The sequence below is a fragment of the Arachis ipaensis genome, chromosome B09 (assembly GCF_000816755.2).
Source record: "Arachis ipaensis cultivar K30076 chromosome B09, Araip1.1, whole genome shotgun sequence".
In the NCBI taxonomy this organism is placed as follows: domain Eukaryota; kingdom Viridiplantae; phylum Streptophyta; class Magnoliopsida; order Fabales; family Fabaceae; genus Arachis; species Arachis ipaensis.
Window position 1 is genome coordinate 144255481 of NC_029793.2, and position 15784 is coordinate 144271264.

The 15784-nt window shown below is 35.7% G+C and overlaps 2 protein-coding genes and 1 pseudogene across 2 annotated transcripts; 1 reads left to right on the top strand and 2 right to left on the bottom strand.

Annotated features, from left to right (window-relative positions):
* On the bottom strand, positions 1607-3133 carry LOC107616650 (exonuclease V, chloroplastic-like). Its single transcript, XM_016318604.2, has one exon. The coding sequence runs from the start codon at positions 2919-2921 to the stop codon at positions 1806-1808; it is 1116 nt and encodes a 371-aa protein (XP_016174090.1). The 5' UTR covers positions 2922-3133; the 3' UTR covers positions 1607-1805.
* On the top strand, positions 4127-6134 carry LOC107616150 (annotated as a pseudogene).
* LOC107618948 (probable ribose-5-phosphate isomerase 2) lies at positions 7794-9188 on the bottom strand. The gene has a single exon (XM_016321143.2). The coding sequence runs from the start codon at positions 8938-8940 to the stop codon at positions 8140-8142; it is 801 nt and encodes a 266-aa protein (XP_016176629.1). The 5' UTR covers positions 8941-9188; the 3' UTR covers positions 7794-8139.

The window sequence follows — 15784 nt, forward strand, 5'->3', positions numbered from 1 at the left end:
TCGAATATATTTATTATTATTTATGTTTATTAAAATTATTTTTAATTTAATTTATCAAATATAAATATTACCACTTTTCAATATGATTAAAATAAAGTTAATTCCTCACCCAAAAAAGCCAAGTGAAGTTAATCTAGTAGAGTTTGCACAGTAAATAGTAGCATTGATATTTTCAATAATCATGTAACTAAGTAGCAGTAGCATTGGACTTTAAAAAGATTCTAATGGCCCAATATCTTTAAGATTCATTTGTTTTATATCAATTAGCTACAAACTGATTACCTGCTTTTAAAGTTATCTTTTTTTTTTACATTTTTTCTCTTTAAATATGGTTAATTTAGTCCTTTTCCATTCAATAAAAAATAAATCCCTACTAAATAACTTTTCATATACATAAACTTTATGTTCCATTTTTTGTCAGAGTACATGTGATAATTTTCCTACAGTATTTCTATAAGAAAAACAAATATAGTGCGATAGGTTCATCATTCTGTTAATTACTTAATTTCACCATCTAACAGGTGACAAAATAATTAAATCAGTTGAAGACTTAAAAAGTAGTGGGTTCCTTTTCCTTTTGGACAGGAAAAAGTAGTGGGTCCCTGAACCTGAACAACAGAAAGCTATGAATTGGGCTTTGAAAGACCAGGTCAAACTCAAGTTGTCCCTTGAGTTTGAGGGGGATGTTAGAATATAATTAAGATCAATTAGGATTAATTAGTATGATTTAGTATATCTGAATATTTATTATAGAAGATTACGTCTTTATTATTACGATTCTCTTAGCCCCTATAAATACACTTCTATATTGTATCATTTCACACAACTTGAATAGACACACAAATCATTTCTCCAGTCTAGTCTCTTATTTCTAACATGGTATCAGAGCCATGTATCCTCCTTGAAGATGATAGGTTGTTTTCCTTGCGGTGAAATCACCTAGTTTTTGCACTTTTTGTTTCTATGCCCTTTTTCTTTACCTTTTGTCACTCCTTTGATACTTTTTCACCTCACCGAGTAGTCTATTCTCTCCGTCTTGTGTCTTTTCGAGTCGAATGATCAAACACCAATATCATCTGTTGTTTTCCTATTCTCATAAAGAAATCATATAGTTTTTGCTCTCTAGTGGCAGTTTCGTCTGCGTTTTCTCGTGGCAGTTCCGTCTGCGTTTCGTCTATGTTTCCTTGTGGCAGTTCCGTCTGCGTTTCTTTCCGTCAGTTCCGTCTGCACTTCCTTCCGACAAGCGGCAGTTCCATCTGCGCTTCCTTCAGACAAGCGGCAGTTCCATCTGCGCTTCCTTCAGACTAGCAGCAGTTCCATCTGCGCTTCCTTCCGGCAGTTCCATCTGCGCTTCCTTCAGACAAGCGGCAGTTCCATCAGCGCTTCCTTCCGGCAGTTTCGTCTGCACCCGTTTTATCAGTTTATGCAGTTTTTTATTTCGTTGTTTTAAATATGTTTCAAACTCAAGTTGTCCCTTGAGTTTGAGGGGGATGTTAGAATATAATTAAGATCAATTAGGATTAATTAGTATGATTTAGTATATCTGAATATTTATTATAGAAGATTACGTCTTTATTATTACGATTCTCTTAGCCCCTATAAATACACTTCTATATTGTATCATTCCACACAACTTGAATAGACACACAAATCATTTCTCTAGTCTAGTCTTTTATTTCTAACACTACAAAAATAAGAATATATTTTAATTAAAAGATAATTAAATAATATTAAAAATTGACAAAAACCTAAATTTTATTGTACAGTCCATTTTCTATTTGAGATGCAAATATAATAACGAGTCATCATCCATCATCATCATCATCATGTGGGTATGCTGGACACAGAGACGAAAAGCGACAGTAGGCACATTTCCATTGGTCTTCCACAGCAACGAAACTAGCTTCTCTCTGTTGAAGCCAAAACTGAAGGCATTTCGAAATCTCACCCTTTAACCATCCACAATTGTATGCAAACTTGTCTTCATCAAGCACCACTGACTTATCTCTCTGAGACTCATATCTAAGCACTAACTCATCATCATGTGCACGTGGCATCATCTTACACGCTGTTTGGTAACACAACACCACTTCATTAAGCGTCACTGCATTGAAACCAGAACAACAACATGCCTTCTTCAGATCTTCACACAATGCTCGTTGCGGTTCTAAATCGAAGTAATGATAGAACTCTCTCAAAGGGAATGGATTGGAAACTAGATTGTCCAATAAATACTTGTAACACATCAACTGAATCCTACCGTTTCTTTTCTGTGATTCTGAAGGAACTGTGTCGCTGATTCGAGTCTTCGTCTCAACGAGTATTGCCTTGTGATCAGTGCTATGCATTCGAACCTCGTCGATGCGTCCCACCATCCATATCCCTTGTTCGAAAGCAAAGCTTACTATTGGAAGCTCGCGGGTGAGTCCTTCAAACAACAACTGATTCACGCCATTTATGAAGTTAACAAGTTTCACTGCCATGCAATCTTCTCTTGACTTCACCTCCACTCTCACCGGTTTCAGAACCTCGTTTCGCAGTTCAACATGGCGATCGATGCCAGCTTTCATAGCCTGATAATGGTTATTGTTCTTCCCTGTTCCTTCATAAACGAAGCTGAAGCATTCCTTGTCATCACTGTTGTTGTTATTGCATTCTTCATCATCAAAGAAGAGAGAAAACTCCATTTGCTTTTGGCACCATTCTGTCTTGCTAACATCGGTGACAAACAAGCCCCTCTTGTTCCTATACTTCTCCAGCAACGTGTCAGCTACCTTCTTCTTCTTTGAAGCAAAGAAATGGCCATAATCCTCTATGTCAGGTTCAGGAGAGGTGAATAGACTTCGCTTGGCTTTAGCTGAAACTGAGTCAATGGATTTGGTTTTAAAGAAACGAGGGGTTTTGGAGGATGATCCGGCCATGATGTATTATGAAGCTTGAAGCAAGTTATTATAAATGATTGCAGAGAGCAGTGTATAAAATACTTTTACTAAGTTTTCTTGGTGGGTAAGCAAATTGTTAACTATGTTTCACATCAATAATAATAGTCTTTGCATGATAATGCAGCACAAAGGAGCATAGATAAAGTGAAAGATGTTGTGAACTTTCCTTTCTTTCCTTTCACTCACTATTCAGTATTCACTCCTTTTTCCTTTACTTACTCTCTCCTTTTCCTACTTTCTCATTTGCCCAATAGCTTTCATAGGGATGTCAAAAGTTCAGATAAGATAATATGAGATGCTTGATAATTATATGGAATGTAGGAACAGAGCTAGAACTTTTGTTTGAAGGAAGCTAGCATAAAAGATATAACTAAATAAAAGGCCAAAAAATAAAATTAAGAGGAGAAAAACCATAAAAATAAAGAATTTTACATGTAAAAATATAATTGAGAGGGTCGAAATTAGAAGCGGCAATCGGATCGAAACTCGATGAGTCAGCTTGCATAATTCGTCAAAAAAGATAACTTTGACTAGAAATTTGAGATCACTACAATAAAAAACTCGTATAACCTGCACCGCTAATCCATGAGTTTTGGTGAGGTGGGATGGAATTTTGACTTTAAAATGATAATTGAATTTGGAACGTTACTTCTGTCCCTGTATTTACTATCTAGAATATTTGTTCGGTTTACTTGAAGTTATAATTTGAACTATATTTGATTGATTAAAGTCTTAAACAATGTTTAATTATATGTTTTGGATAATATTGGTTTCATTATTTTGTTTAAAAGAATTTAGTTGATAATTATGTTTATTAGTTATTTAGAATTAAAGACTTTATTAATGGTTCAATAATTTTTTCAAAACAACAAAAAAGAATTAGCGGGCTTAGGCCACCTCGACCCGCCAATTTATCGTTAGGCAGAGCAGGTAGAAATTTGGGACCGTTTTAGTAGATATCGAGGCGAACTAACCCACCAAATGATGGACTTTTGGCGGAGTGGGCTAGTCCGTTTGCCACCCTTAACTATGTTCCACCCTTAAAGAAATGTTTTTTTATATCCCCGAATCCTAGTTGCGCTCTTAATGGAATGTTTGATCATGTATTTAAGGAACTAAAAACATGATTTTTTTTTTTTTTCCCCTAGTAGCTTGTTTTTATGGTGTGATTTTACACTTTTGAGAAGAGTTTGCACATTCTATTTGGATTTGTGCCACGTTTTGGGCAACGACGCTCATGCACAGATTGTTTCTTTCAAAATTGGGCTTCAGCCCATTAAATAGCCCAATTGAGAGGCGCATCCAATTCCTACCATATTGTGTTACCTTAACACTGGCGTACTCAATGAGGAAAATGATGGCGGATAAAGCTTTGGTGAGGAGGCTTTCCGCTTGTGAGACAATGGGCTATGCAACAACCATTTGCAGTGATAAGACTGGCACGTTGACCATGAATCAGATGACTGTGGTGGAGGCTTATGCTGGTGGGAAGAAGAATGATCCTCCTGGTAACAAGTCAGAGCTCTCTCCCAAGCTCCACTCTTTGCTCATTGAAGGTGTTGCACAGAACACTAATGGCAGTGTTAACGATGTTGAGGTTTCCGGATCACCAACAGAAAAGGCAATTTTACATTGGGGATTAGAGATTGGGATGAACTTCGACTCTACTAGATAGGAATCATCAATTATTCACGTTTTCCCTTTCAATTCTGAGAAAAAACGAGCCGGAGTTGCAGTACAAACGGCTGACTCTGAAGTTCACATACACTGGAAAGGTGCTGCTGAGATTGTCCTAGCCTGCTGTACACGGTACATTGATGCAAATGACCAGTTGGTAGACATGGATGAGGAAAAGATGGTATCTTTCAGAAAAGCTATTGAAGAGTATACGTTGTGTTGCCATTGCATATAGAACATTTGAAAAGGAGAATGTTCCAGCCACTGAAGAAGAACGGGTTCACTGGTCTTTACCAGAAGATACTCTTGTTTTGTTAGCTATTGTTGGTCTGAAGGATCCTTGTCGACCTGGAGTCAAAGATTCAGTGGAGCTTTGCCAAAAATCTGGGGTTAAGGTAAAAATGGTCACTGGTGACAATGTCAAAACTGCAAAAGCAATTGCTGTGGAGTGGAATACTTAATTCCCTTGCTGAAGCTACAGAGCCAATCATCATTGAAGGAAAAATTTTTCGTGCCATGACAGATGCACAGAGAGATGAAATAGCTGAAGCAATCAGTTATGGGACGGTCATCTCCTAATGACAAATTATTGCTTGTGCAAGCATTGAGGAGGAAGGGACATGTTGTGGCTGTAACTGGGGATGGAACAAATGATGCTCCTGCACTACATGAGGCTGATATAGGTCTTGCAATGGGTATTCAAGGAACTGAAGTTGCAAAAGAAAGCTCTGATATTATTATTTTGGATGACAATTTTGCTTCAGTTGTAAAGGTTGTGGATGGGGACGTTCTGTGTATGCAAATATTCAGAAATTTATCCAGTTTCAGCTTACAGTAAATGTAGCAGCTCTTGTTATAAATGTTGTTGCTGCTGTTTCCTCTGGTGATGTCCCACTGAATGCAGTGCAGCTTTTGTGGGTAAATCTTATCATGGATACTTTGGGAGCACTAGCATTGGCAACTGAACCACCAACTGATCACCTTATGGTTGGCCTCCAGTGGGCCGAAGAGAACCTCTCATAACAAATATTATGTGGAGAAATTTGCTGATACAGGCAATGTACCAAGTATCTGTGTTGCTTGTTCTGAATTTCCGAGGTAGGAGCATACTGGGTCTGACACATGACAAAAATGATCATGCAATTAAAGTGAAAAACACTCTGATCTTCAATGCATTTGTTCTGTCTCAAATCCGCGAGTTCACTTCAACAGTCAGGCTTAATTGGAAGCAGTGGCTGATCTCTGTCATCATTGGGTTCATAAGTTGGCCTCTTGCTGTGGTTGGTAAATTGATACCAGTTCCAAATACTCCCATCAACAATGTATTTTCAAGATTTCGGGGTTGAAGAAAGGAACCTGAGGCCTCACAATAGCAACATATAGGCGTGCTGTTTTAAAGACGGATCGTTCTCTTATTGGACGATGTACATGCTTGGTTTTTTTTTTTTTAAGAAAAAAAATAGCATACTGTTTTAGCCAAAAAAAAAACATGTCGCAACAAAATAATAATGGGAATGGGAAGCAGGGGTGGTGATATCTTCTTCAAATCTTTTCTTCTTGTTTGGTGTCTAAGGCAGTAGACACACCTTTAGTCAACACACAATTGCTCTATTTTATCCATGCAGTTCCGGGATTAAAGGGATTTTATGCCGCCCCAGTTCTTCATTCAAATGGATAAGATAAACTATAGTACCTAATTTAATCACCACATTAAATTCGACTCAAGATAAAACAAAGAAATTTTAGAATTGTGTTCTAAAGCAATCTCCTATACCGGACATGTTTCTGACCTTTGATTTCAAGAAAGAAAGCAATGGTCAATTACAAAAGTTGAAATGGTCTAGATCAGTGATGATAGAACCGAAACTCACCTAGCAATTGGGGTCAGCATATTCCAAAGAACACTAGTCACGGCATTGTTAATTAAAGAATTCTAAGATAACCAAGAATATTACCAGTATGTAACTTGTTTACTTGGTCGCTACAAACAACTGCAAGCATCATACCCATAACTTTGGCATCTTCTATGCTAAAGCTTATTAATTTTCAAAGAACTCAAGTATGGGCATGATTAAATATACTCACAACCCAATGTCAAATAAATTAGTATTGCAGCCTAGTTATGACTTATCAATGAAGCAGTTATAGTGAACGTTTGATCTCATCTAAAATATCTAATGTTAAATCCAACATGTAAGAAAAGTATATCAGATTATTGATCCAACATTAAATTGCAGTAAACCAAAAAAGTAGATAATATTGAAGGTAGTAAGAAGAGAATTAGGAATCGGTCTCAATGATAAAATACTATAAATGATCACAAAGATGATCATAACTCTGATAAAATATTAAACAATCATGGAAAACTTAACATACTTCACCAATTTTACATGAATAAAGTTATCATGACTTAATCATTATGTATTAATCACAGAATACTATTACTGACAAGAAGCGTTTCCTAGCTCAAATAATCTGATAGCTAGAAATACAACACAACTGATATGAAATAATACCAGCAATTGCGAGAGCTGCCACATCTTTCCAAATCTAAAGGCAAAATAACAAGCTTCAACGGTTTCTAATGAGGAAGAATTCGTGGTGAAAACAAGACAATATTCCATTATGTTAATGCTCATCCGTAAAATCAATATAGACACGTTAATAGAAGCATCAACCACTTAAGAACACAACTTGATCACACGACATGTGTGAAGTTAGGTAGGCAGCTGAAGTCTCCTTTTCATAGAGTACAAGCAAATGCAGAGGACAATATAATTGCTCGAGCATTCACACTATTGAATAATCATGGCAATATAATTGAAAGATTTTAATGCATGAATGACGACAATTTTATAGCCTTTTGCAATGCCATAAGACAGTTAGACAGAGAAGTACAGAACAACTAATCTTTTTTCAAGTCAATGGATGGGGATAGTTATGATCTACCTACCACAAAGTGTTTCCACGTTTGCAAAAATTTACAAACCCTGTTAACAAGTGTACTTACAATCACAAATTATTGGACCCCAAATAGCAATTAAATGGATGCAACAACACACTACAGGTGATTTATGAACAGCAGCTACATCTTGATTTTAAAGGAAAAGTACTTCAGAACCAGACAAAGGCTAAGCACCAAAATATAAAATCCCCAAATCAAAGAGGGGAAAAGGAGCAAAATTTGAATTGGATTAATTCAATAAGTTAAACAATATCAGTTCAATAACAAGTTGTGTACAAAACACATTACATGAACTGAAAATCCCAATTCCCAGCAAGTCTATAAAATTCTCTTATGCTTGCTTGCTCAAACCAGGTCAAAAATAACAAAATTGGCGGAGAAATTAAGATACTTTCTCCAGCAATTGCAACTACACCAGGTATCGTATGTTAGAACCCCCCAAGGGCCACCCCAAATGTCAAAGCATCAACCGTTACAAATTAAACTACCTCCCTGACTATTCCAATTTTACCTACATTATTGTTCATGTCATTTAATGGTGTTTGAATTAAGCTACTACTTATTCTTGACAGTTAGGCCAAGTTCACCTGCAACAATAACAGTGGTAGCCATGTCAATGAACATTCCATGCTCCACAACACCGGCGATTTGCAGAATGGAATCGCTGGCAGCCTTCAAATCCCCAATACTCTGCTTGAAATACAAATCAATTATATAGTTGCCATTATCAGTGACATAAGGCTCAGCCTTTTCGCCCAAAGTTCTGAGCTTTGCAACGCAACCAGATTCCTGAAAGAGATTCTGAAGCCTGGAAGCGGTGAACTTCCAACAAAATTGAATAACTTCAACGGGCATAGCCAAACCGCTACCACCAATATAGTTAACGAGCTTGGACTCATCGACGATTACAACGAACTTCTTGCAAGCACCTTCAACCATCTTCTCCCTCAAGAGGGAGCCACCGCGTCCCTTGACGAGGTTAAGGTAAGGATCAACCTCGTCGGCGCCGTCAATGGCGAGATCAACGACGGGGTGAGAGTCCAGATCCGACAAGGGGATCCCGAGAGAGAGGGCTTGCTCGTGCGTCTTCTTGGAAGTGGGTATTCCGACGATGTCCTTGAGCTTGCCTTGATGGAGAAGCTCGCCGATTCGGTCGACAGCGTGTTTGGCAGTGGAGCCGGTTCCGAGGCCGAGAACCATACCGGATTCGACGTACTCGACGGCTTTGTAGGCTGCGATTTTCTTCAAATCGTCTTGGGTGAGAATGAGCTGAGAGAGAGAGGAAGAGGGGAGAAGAAGGCCAGCTTCCATGGCTGCTTTCTCGGAGGCAATGAAATGGGGGCAGGGAATTGCCATTGAATTGGGTTTGGGGGGAAATGAATGAATGTGAATGTGTGGTGATGAGTTAATGTGTGGAGATAGGGTTCCTGCGGAAGAGAAATGAGAAGAGAAGAGAGGGGGCGGAGATATGAGAGGGCGTGTTTGGTTGTGGGGGTTTATATATGGAGAGAAAGCAACAGAGGAAGGGGATGCAAGTGGTAGTGTGTCTCAAATCTCAATTCTGCTTTCTTGCAATTGTGGGCAATTTATGTGTTTCACTGTTTCTTTCGCGCGGCGAAGCAACAAAGAAACACAACACACCCCTCCTAATCCTCCGGAATCAAAGCTATGCATCTTAATTACCTAATTTATTATTAATTTACTTTTAATATAATTTCATACATACATTTAATTTCATAATATAAAAAAATTATTTTTTATATTAATTACGTGCTATTAAAATTGAATTACTAAACTAAAAAAAAAATTGAATTAATAACTAAAAATAATAGTTAAAATAATAAATTTTTATATTTTTATAATAATATGTCATATTATGAGCTCCATTCCATTTAAAATTAAAACTTGAAAGGTATGAGAATTCTTTTAAGGTTAGGAGAGTTCAACCAAACAAGTAAAGAAAAAGAAGGTGCAATTCATGTCCAATCTCTAATACATATTCTATTAACAAACCCTCAAGTTTGACACAATCCACAGTAAACATTCAACTTTCAATTTCATAGTCTTTACTCTTTAGGAGACTCCCTATAACGTGAAAATACAAATTTATTGGACAGAAATTATTCGCAAAATTCCCGGTAAGCTAAACAAAAAACTCATGTAAACTGATTGTTATTTTACATTTTAATTTTATTTATTTATTATACTTTAAAGAAGTGTGAATGGAATAATCCAAACAGTCGGATGCATTGGGAAACTAGGCGTGAGGCTTGCTTTTATTACGAATCTCCGCATATTCCTTTTCAATGGATATTATCTATGATCTCTTATTACTTTTGTGCACAGAAAACAATTTTTTTATAATCACTTATTTTCAGATTTCAAATTTACTTAATTATTGCCCTTTTATTATTTCATAGTATGATGTACAATCCATACTACTTTATAAATTTTACGTCTTATATATATGATATTAATTATAACAAAATTGTTTAATATAAAAAAATTGAATGTGATTCTTGATGTTATTAGTTTATTACTATTATATTATTCTTCTTTTTCATAAAAGCCTTATTCGTTGCTCTTTCTCTGTCACTTCTCTTTTGATAAGATTCTTTTTCTTCTCTCAAGTCTGAAGGATATGGTGATTGGTGGGTATGCGGTTAGACAATACCACTTGACTTCTTCGATAAAGACACATGGTGCGTGTGAGCCATAATTTTTGTATTATATTTTTAGATTCCTTTTGTAAGAAATATATACACAAAAATAATATATAGGATTAATGTTGTTCTATATAATTTGTTACCATCTAAAAAGACTTTATTATATTTTTATTTATGATACTTTAACTTATTTATGAATGATTATGCTGCGCAGCTTCGGTCTCATCCATTGGCTAATAATGGATTATCTTTCTTTTGTCTGCATTTTGTAAGGTGCACAAACAACCGACGCGAATTTGAATATATTTTTGAAACTTGCATGTCAATGCAACTTGCCATTTTTTATATACATAAATAGTCTATAATATATGGTCTATGAAAGGGAACAATTTTTGTTTTATGGAGCAATTCTTTTTTACCTTCTTATTTTACAGAAAATGAAAAGCAAATAATTAAGCTAATGGAGTTATATGAGTCCTTTAGTTCAAGAGATATAAATTTGAAGAGTTTAAATATTAATAATATTAAAGTTAAAGATAATATAAAATATGGCGATTCATGCGTTCAAAATATATCACGAGATTTGGTTCATGAATCAAAAGCCCGAGTAATAACATACATCAATTGAAATTGAATTGTAGTAGTAGAGATTCAGAGAGATTACTCTGACTTCACACGTAAGCATTGAAATGACCCATGTTTTCCACGTGGAAATTACGCCAAAATGAAAAACACTAGTATTAGGTTCCAATTAAATGCTGGCATTATTAGTCATGGTCTTGGTCAAAATTTTGGTTAGGAACATTCAACATGCTTGAAAGCTTGATACCTGGCTTTCCAATTCCACAATCTATGTGCGATTAATAGTAATAAGTTATTAAGTATGATTTAATTTTTTAAAAAATTTATTTAGTATTTAGTTAAATATAAATAAAAGTCTAATCTAACTTAAATATTAATGATTTCTAATATCTAAAAAGTAAGTAACAATATTAAAAAAATTTGAAAAGATATTATTACTAATATTTTTAAATTAAATAAAATTTTTCAAATCTCATAAAGTGGATTTTTTTTCTTCTTGTGAGCGTCCTTCTTTATTCATTTGGTATTAATTCTCTATGTTTCAACTACTACAACTGAGAGATCTTTTTCATCTATGAATATTGTGAAGAATAATTCAGAAACAAAATGAAATATGAATTTCTTGCTAATTGTCTTTTAATTATATTAAAAAAAATTGCTGAAAAATTTGACAAAGATTCTATTATCGATGAATTTTATGATACGAAAAATCGACCACTTCGTTAATAAAAAATACATACATATTTTTTGTATTTTAAAATATATTCTCTATCGGTATATTTTTGTAATACTGATGAGTTTGAAAAACTCCAAGTTAATTTTGATGATGAACAAACATTATTGAAATATTTAATCACAATATTATTAATTTGATTTTTATTTAACATATGTTAATTAATAATTTTGTGATGCAGATTTTAATTGGGTCGAAAATAAAATTCTGGTGCAAGCCCAATTATACTCAGTCTTGATTTAATGCAAGAATACATGATGAGTATGGCTGAATTGATTTTGGGCCGAAACAAAAGAAAATTAACAAGCCCAAGTGTTTTACTATTAGCTTAGCTTTGAATGTCCAAATTAGTTTGTGGCGGAAGCTAGTTGTTATAATGGGCCAAATTGATTTTATTATTACAATCCCAAGATCTATGTTAAGTGATCCAATGTTTGATCCAAAATCCATCAGGAAAGCAAATGTTATCATTTGCCTTATGCTCTCCAACGGATTCCAACTTTTATTAAGGATGGATTTCAAATTTCATTTTGGTAGCATTAGAAACATAAATGAGAGAGAGAAAATGAGTGACATGATTGATGTATTTAAGCTACACGCCACTCTAAAGGGAAGTAAAAGCATCTTTTGAATTAAATTGATTAACTCATTTAATTGCTTTCCTTTCAAGTTGTTTATTCTCTCTTATCTCTTTCCTTCTTCGTTTCGGTCATTACCCAGGAAACCATGAAAGCAAAAATTAGCTACCAAAGTGAAGGAAGAACACTCTACAACCATCTCAATGATGGCAAGAAAACATAACAAAATAAAAGTATGCTGTGGCTAAGATATTCACCAAAAATGATAAGATTTGGTGAGGTAATCTCGAGCTCTTCATACTCAAAAAGAAAAAAGAAGATTCGGCCAGCAAGGTAGAGATTCTTGGAGGCATGGCTTGTCTTTGATTCTGCTCAACCACCACAGGAAGTAGCTAGAGTGGCGAAGTGATGGAAGAGGCAGAGATTGGAGCAGATGAAGTCATCATCATCATGAAGCATCAAGGGCCAGAAGTCCATCTTGGAGAGCAAGCCAAGGATGGAGCGCTCGGATTGATGAAGAGTGATGACCAAGGAAGGACTAGAGGTAATTGCATGTTGGGTTTTACATGGTTATCTCTTCTCTCTCTGTGTGGCCGAACCAGATCTGTTTCTTGGAGAAGAAGAAGTTGGCTTGGTTTTTGGCTTCAAAAGTGGAGGCTTCCCTCTTCTATAAAAAGAGAGAACAGCCACTGTTTGGAGCAAGGAGAAAGTGTGAGAGTGCAAGGCACAGAATTCTCAGAGCTACCTGAGCTAACAGTTTTCTCTTCTCCTTCAATGTATTATGTTTAGTATTTTTCTGTTTAATTTTGTCATGTCTTGAGTCTCATGGAAAAAGGCAAACTGTGAGGTTTGTATGAAAAAGCCATAGAGCGGAAAAAGGCAGAGAATGCAAAATTAAAAGAAAAAGCCATAGATGTCCTTAGAGTTCCTTTGTACGTCTATGTTGTGTTTCATGATTCTGTGGGAATCCCCTTGTAAGTTGGGTTAGCACTTTACAGTTTGTAATCAAGTTGATTATAGTGAAATTCCATCATTGTTGTGATGGAGACTGGATGTAGGCTGCATTGCACTTAGCAGCTGAACCATGATATATCTGGGTGTAATCTTCTTTCTCTACTACTCCATTTCTGTTTCTACTGTACAGGAGCTAAAACCAAAAATATCTCGTGCCAAGTGACGAGATAAAACTAAAAAGTCTCGTGGCTAGGGATGAGATAAAAACAGAAAAGTCTCCTGAAGTTATTTCAAAGGCCAGCAAGTGTTACTAAGCAAAAAGGGGGCTAAGATTCAACCCCCCTTCTCTTAGCCACTGAAACCATCAATTGGTATCAGAGCCTGGTCTCAAAGAGATCAAGCTTTGCAGCTTGGAGAAAAGATTCAGATGGCAGAAAGCAGTGGCTCTAATATGGTGTCCTACAACCTTACTGAAGGACAGTAAAGTAACAGACCGCCTCTTTTCAATGGGAAAAACTATACCTATTGGAAAGAGAGAATGAAGATTTTTGTGCAAGCAGTAGACTACAGACTCTGGAAGATCATTCTGGATGGTCCTCAATTTCCAACTATCACCAGTGCTGAAGGAATAGTCTCTCTTAAGCTAGAAGCAAGGTGGACCGAGGAAGATAGGAAGAAGGTGGAGCTAAATGCCAAGACTGTTAACTTGCTCAACTGTGCTATCAGCTTCAAAGAATACCGGCGGGTATCACGATGCACAACGGCAAAGGAAATCTGGGACAAATTGCAAATTACTCATGAAGGAACCACCATTGTAAAGAAGACTCGGACAGATATGTTGAACAGAGAATATGAAATGTTTGCAATGAAGGAAGAAGAGTCCATTGATGAATTGTTTGAACGATTCAACATCATCATTGTTGGCTTAGATGCTCTGGAAATTATATATCCTGATTCTGTGCTTGTGAGAAGAGTGCTGAAATGTTTCACAAAAGAGTGGGAAACAAATGCTTTAATTATTTCTGAGAGCAGTAGTTTAGATTCCATGACATGTGATGATTTGAGAGGAAACATTCTTGCTTTTGAAAATACTTATTTAAAAAGGGATCCAAAAAAGAAAGGAATTGCTTTTTCTTCTGTGACTAACCTTCTGGATGATGAATCCAGTGATAACTCTTCTGAAAATGAGTTTGTGTTGTTTGCCAAAAATTCAGGAAAATGGTAAAGCTCAAAGGCAAAGGCAGCAGCTCAAGGAAAATGAAGAAAGACCTCAGCAAAGTAACTTGTTACAACTGCAAGAAATTGGGGCATTTCAAATCTGATTGTCCCAAGTTAAAGAAGGAAGAGAAGCCGAAAAGAGGAAAGAAGAAGGGACTGATGGCTTCATGGGAAGATTTGAAAAATGACTCAAATGATGATGAGGAATCCGAGACCAAGTCACAACCATGTCTCATGGCAGATCACATAGATCAGGTAGTCTTTCATAACCCTAACACTGAAGATCTTCATCTTATGATAGACCACCTTTCTGAAAAAATAAGATGTTTTCTGCTGGAAAATCAAGAACTTGAACAACAAATCATCATTCTTAGAGCTGAAAACAGTTTTCTTAAAGATAAAGTAAGGGAGGCCAAAACTGCTTGTGATCTTGTTGAAGAAAATAAGCAGTTAAAAGCCCAACTTAGAAGTTGTGAAAGTAACCATTCTATTGTTGCCTATGTAAATTGTTTTAAGGAGAATGAAGAGTTGCTGAAAAAGATTAGAAATCTTGAAAATGATTTAGCCAAGTTTACTCAAAGTTCAGAAAATTTAAATCAAATATTGGCTAATTAAAAACCACTCTTTGATAAAGCTGGTTTGGGGTATTACAAATCTGATGAGAAACCTTCTTTTGAAAATAGAGCTTCATCTTCTAATGACACAAGGTTTCAAGATCCCACCTATTTTAACAAAACAGCAAAGTTTTGTAGGCTATGCAACCGAAACGGTCATTTTCCTATTCAATGTTTTTTTGGTGAAAGAATGATTGGTGATAAAGTTTACAAAGTTGTTTTTTATTACAATGGTTTGGGACATAGGAGATGGTTTAACGTGAAAGGATCCAAGAAGATTTGGATACCTAAGGTCACTTGAGCTTGTTTTGTAGGTGTGCCTAGCATCCAAACGGAAAGAGAATATGTGGTATATGGATAGCGGATGCTCTAGGCATATGACCGGAAAGACAACCTTCTTCATAAAGCTTGATGAATATGATGGAGGACTTGTCACTTTTGGTGATGATGCAAAAGGAAAATAGTGGCTGTTGGGAAAGTTGGTAAAATTTTTTCATCTTGTATAAATGATGTTCTTCTTGTACATGGCTTGAAACATAATTTACTTAGTGTTAGTCAATTGTGTGATTTGGGTTTTGAAGTTATTTTTAAGAAATTTGTATGTTTGGTTGTTTGTGAGAAAACTGGGGATATTTTATTTAAAGCTAAAAGATGCAATAATGTGTATGGATTAACTCTTGAGGACTTAAAAGAACAAAATGTAACATGCTTTACATCTCTTGAATCTGAAAAATGTCTTTGGCATAGAAAGTTGGGTCATGCTAGCATGTACCAAATTTCTAAGCTAGTCAAGAAAAATTTGGTTAGAGGAATTCCAAATATCAAATTTGATAAGGATCTTACTTGTGATGCTTG

Excerpts from the sequence above, each read along its gene's own strand:
- LOC107616650 (XM_016318604.2), bottom strand. The coding sequence starts at position 2,921 with ATGGCCGGATCATCCTCCAAAACCCCTCGTTTCTTTAAAACCAAATCC.
- LOC107618948 (XM_016321143.2), bottom strand. The coding sequence starts at position 8,940 with ATGGCAATTCCCTGCCCCCATTTCATTGCCTCCGAGAAAGCAGCCATG.